Source organism: Anarrhichthys ocellatus, unplaced genomic scaffold (assembly GCF_004355925.1).
Source record: "Anarrhichthys ocellatus isolate YVR2014 unplaced genomic scaffold, GSC_Weel_1.0 scaffold77, whole genome shotgun sequence".
NCBI lineage: Eukaryota > Metazoa > Chordata > Actinopteri > Perciformes > Anarhichadidae > Anarrhichthys > Anarrhichthys ocellatus.
In genome coordinates, this window is record NW_022280107.1 from 616,220 (window position 1) to 618,375 (window position 2,156).

Here is a 2,156-nt window from a genome sequence, read left to right on the forward strand (position 1 = left end):
TGTAGTACAGTAAAAAGTACAATATGTAACTCTGAGGTGTAGTACAGTAAAGAGTACAATATGTAACTCTGAGATGTAGTACAGTAAAAAGTACAATATGTACCTCTGAGATGTAGTGGAGTACATGTAGAAAGTAGCAGAAAATGGAATTTGTACTAACGTAAAGAACTTGAGTAAATGTACTGTTTGTGTCTGTGTGTGTGTGTGAATGTGCTTTTGTGTGCGTGTGTGTGTGTGTGTGTGTGTGTGTGGTTCGACACTGTAGCGCCTAACAACAGCTGTGTTCTGGTCAGATGGGGATTAGAGATCGGAAACTTATACCATGGTATTAATCCACTTTACATAAACACATTTAATAACAAATGTAAATAATTACTTCGTCCTTTTATGCTCAAGTTGTTTGGATAAACTACAGCTGGTTTCTTCCACTGTTGGTTTCATAATTTCTCTCTGTGGAGGAGAAGATGCAGCTTTACAGCAGCACAGCATGTTTCCATAGTCTGTCATGTTATCAGGATGTCAGTGTGATGATGATGATGATGATGATGATGATGATGATTCCTAACCGGAGCTTGGATGTCGACCCTGCAGGAAGTGATGGTGACGGGGATCGACCACCTCGGTTCCAGCGGGGCAGAGCGCCTCTGGCTCCCACCGACACTCCCAAACTGTGAGAGCAGTCCATCATCTGCAGTGAAGCAGTACCAATGTGTCACGTGACACGTGACGCCGTCTCCTCCTCGCTCTTCGTCCCTGTTCTCACCTCACTTCACATCATCAGTCCCGAGCATGAAGAAGGACTTTTAGTCTGATGTCAAATTATTTTCTCGTCGAGATGTAAAGTCTCTCAGAACACCGTGAAGCTCTGAAGTCTGCCTTAAAATCACAACGACAGCGGGACCCAACACTTTTATTCAATTAAATGTGAAACATCTAGATATTTTTAGTGATCATGGCATTTATAAAATATCTATAATTGAACTCAATAAAAAGCTTTGTATTGTGTTTCTGTAGCTGCTATCAGAGACAAACATCTCTCCGATCAAAGATGGACACTCGCAGATAATCTGCTTAATAAATTAAATAAAGTCTGAATTAAATCCCACTGAGGACATGAGACGACCTGGCATATTATTTTATGTAATAAAAATGGATTCAGTGATGTTAAAACAGAGGAATTTTCGTTTTCATCTCATTTGATGTTAAAACAAATATTGTTTGATTTTGTTTTCCACATATAAGAGTATTGATTTAACTCAGTAAAGTACGACACATTTTAGGGATCTGACTGATAGAACCACGGAAAATATTTAGTTTTGCAAACTTCTCGAGATATTTCCAGACACGTGAACAGTTTTGATTTTCTCTTTCACTTTCATATTTATTTTATTTATCTGAATGCACCGTGACTCGATGCCATCTGGAGCTCAACCTCTGACTTCATCTTTGTCGATATAGTCGATGCCTGTAGACCTTGTTTTTTAAAAATGTTTGTAACTAATTGAGTATTTCATACACATGTAAACTGTGAATTGCATTATTTGTCCTGTTATTGACTTGCAAAATACAGAGAAGGGACTAAAGTGAAGAGGTTTTTAAGAAGTATTTTCATGGGGCCAAGATTTCTCCATAAAGCTCTTTGTGTGCAGTGAACATGTGGTTTGTTTTCTGTGACTCTTCAGACCTCTCAGAGTTTATAGAACCAAGATGTATCTCCTCTTCACCTCATATTTGATCGCAGAATAATCTGCAAAATATTGTTCCAGTGATTGTTATTAAATTAGATAGAAACTTTCATTCTGTGTGGTTCTGTTGGTCTCTGTGGACTCAAGTGGTCGTGTTTCTGAGCACCAGACTCTCTTTAGAAAACTCACTTTACTGCAGCAGGTCTGACAGTCTGCTCCTCTCAGTCCTGGTTCTGCTTCTCCCGTGCCTCCCTTCCCTCCAGCGGGTCTAGCAACACGTCCTGGTCTCCAGCAGCGTGGTGTCGGTGTTGACTCCCAGAGAGGAGAAGCTCTGCTCCTGGAGGAGGAGGAGGAGGAGGAGGAGGAGGAGGAGGAGGAGACGCTGCTGCCGGGAGCTGAGCTCTCCTCCTCCCTCCGGAGCTCCGGATCTGGGTCTGTCCACGGTGGACCGGTCTCTGCTGGAGGATCTGG

The 2,156-nt window shown here is 41.7% G+C and overlaps 1 protein-coding gene across 3 annotated transcripts in view; it reads left to right on the plus strand.

The window, feature by feature from the left end:
- Nucleotides 1-1,797, plus strand: part of popdc2 (popeye domain cAMP effector 2) — a 7,542-nt gene extending 5,745 nt beyond the window's left edge. Inside the window, exon 4 of one of the 3 annotated variants that reach the window (XM_031874023.1) lies at nt 592-1,797. In XM_031874023.1, the coding sequence (XP_031729883.1) occupies nt 592-674 (83 nt within the window). In that variant the 3' untranslated portion in view covers nt 675-1,797. The remainder of the gene's footprint in view (nt 1-591) is intronic. The other 2 variants (XM_031874020.1, XM_031874022.1) reach the window with 2 other exon arrangements.
- The last annotated feature ends 359 nt before the right edge of the window (nt 1,798-2,156 follow it).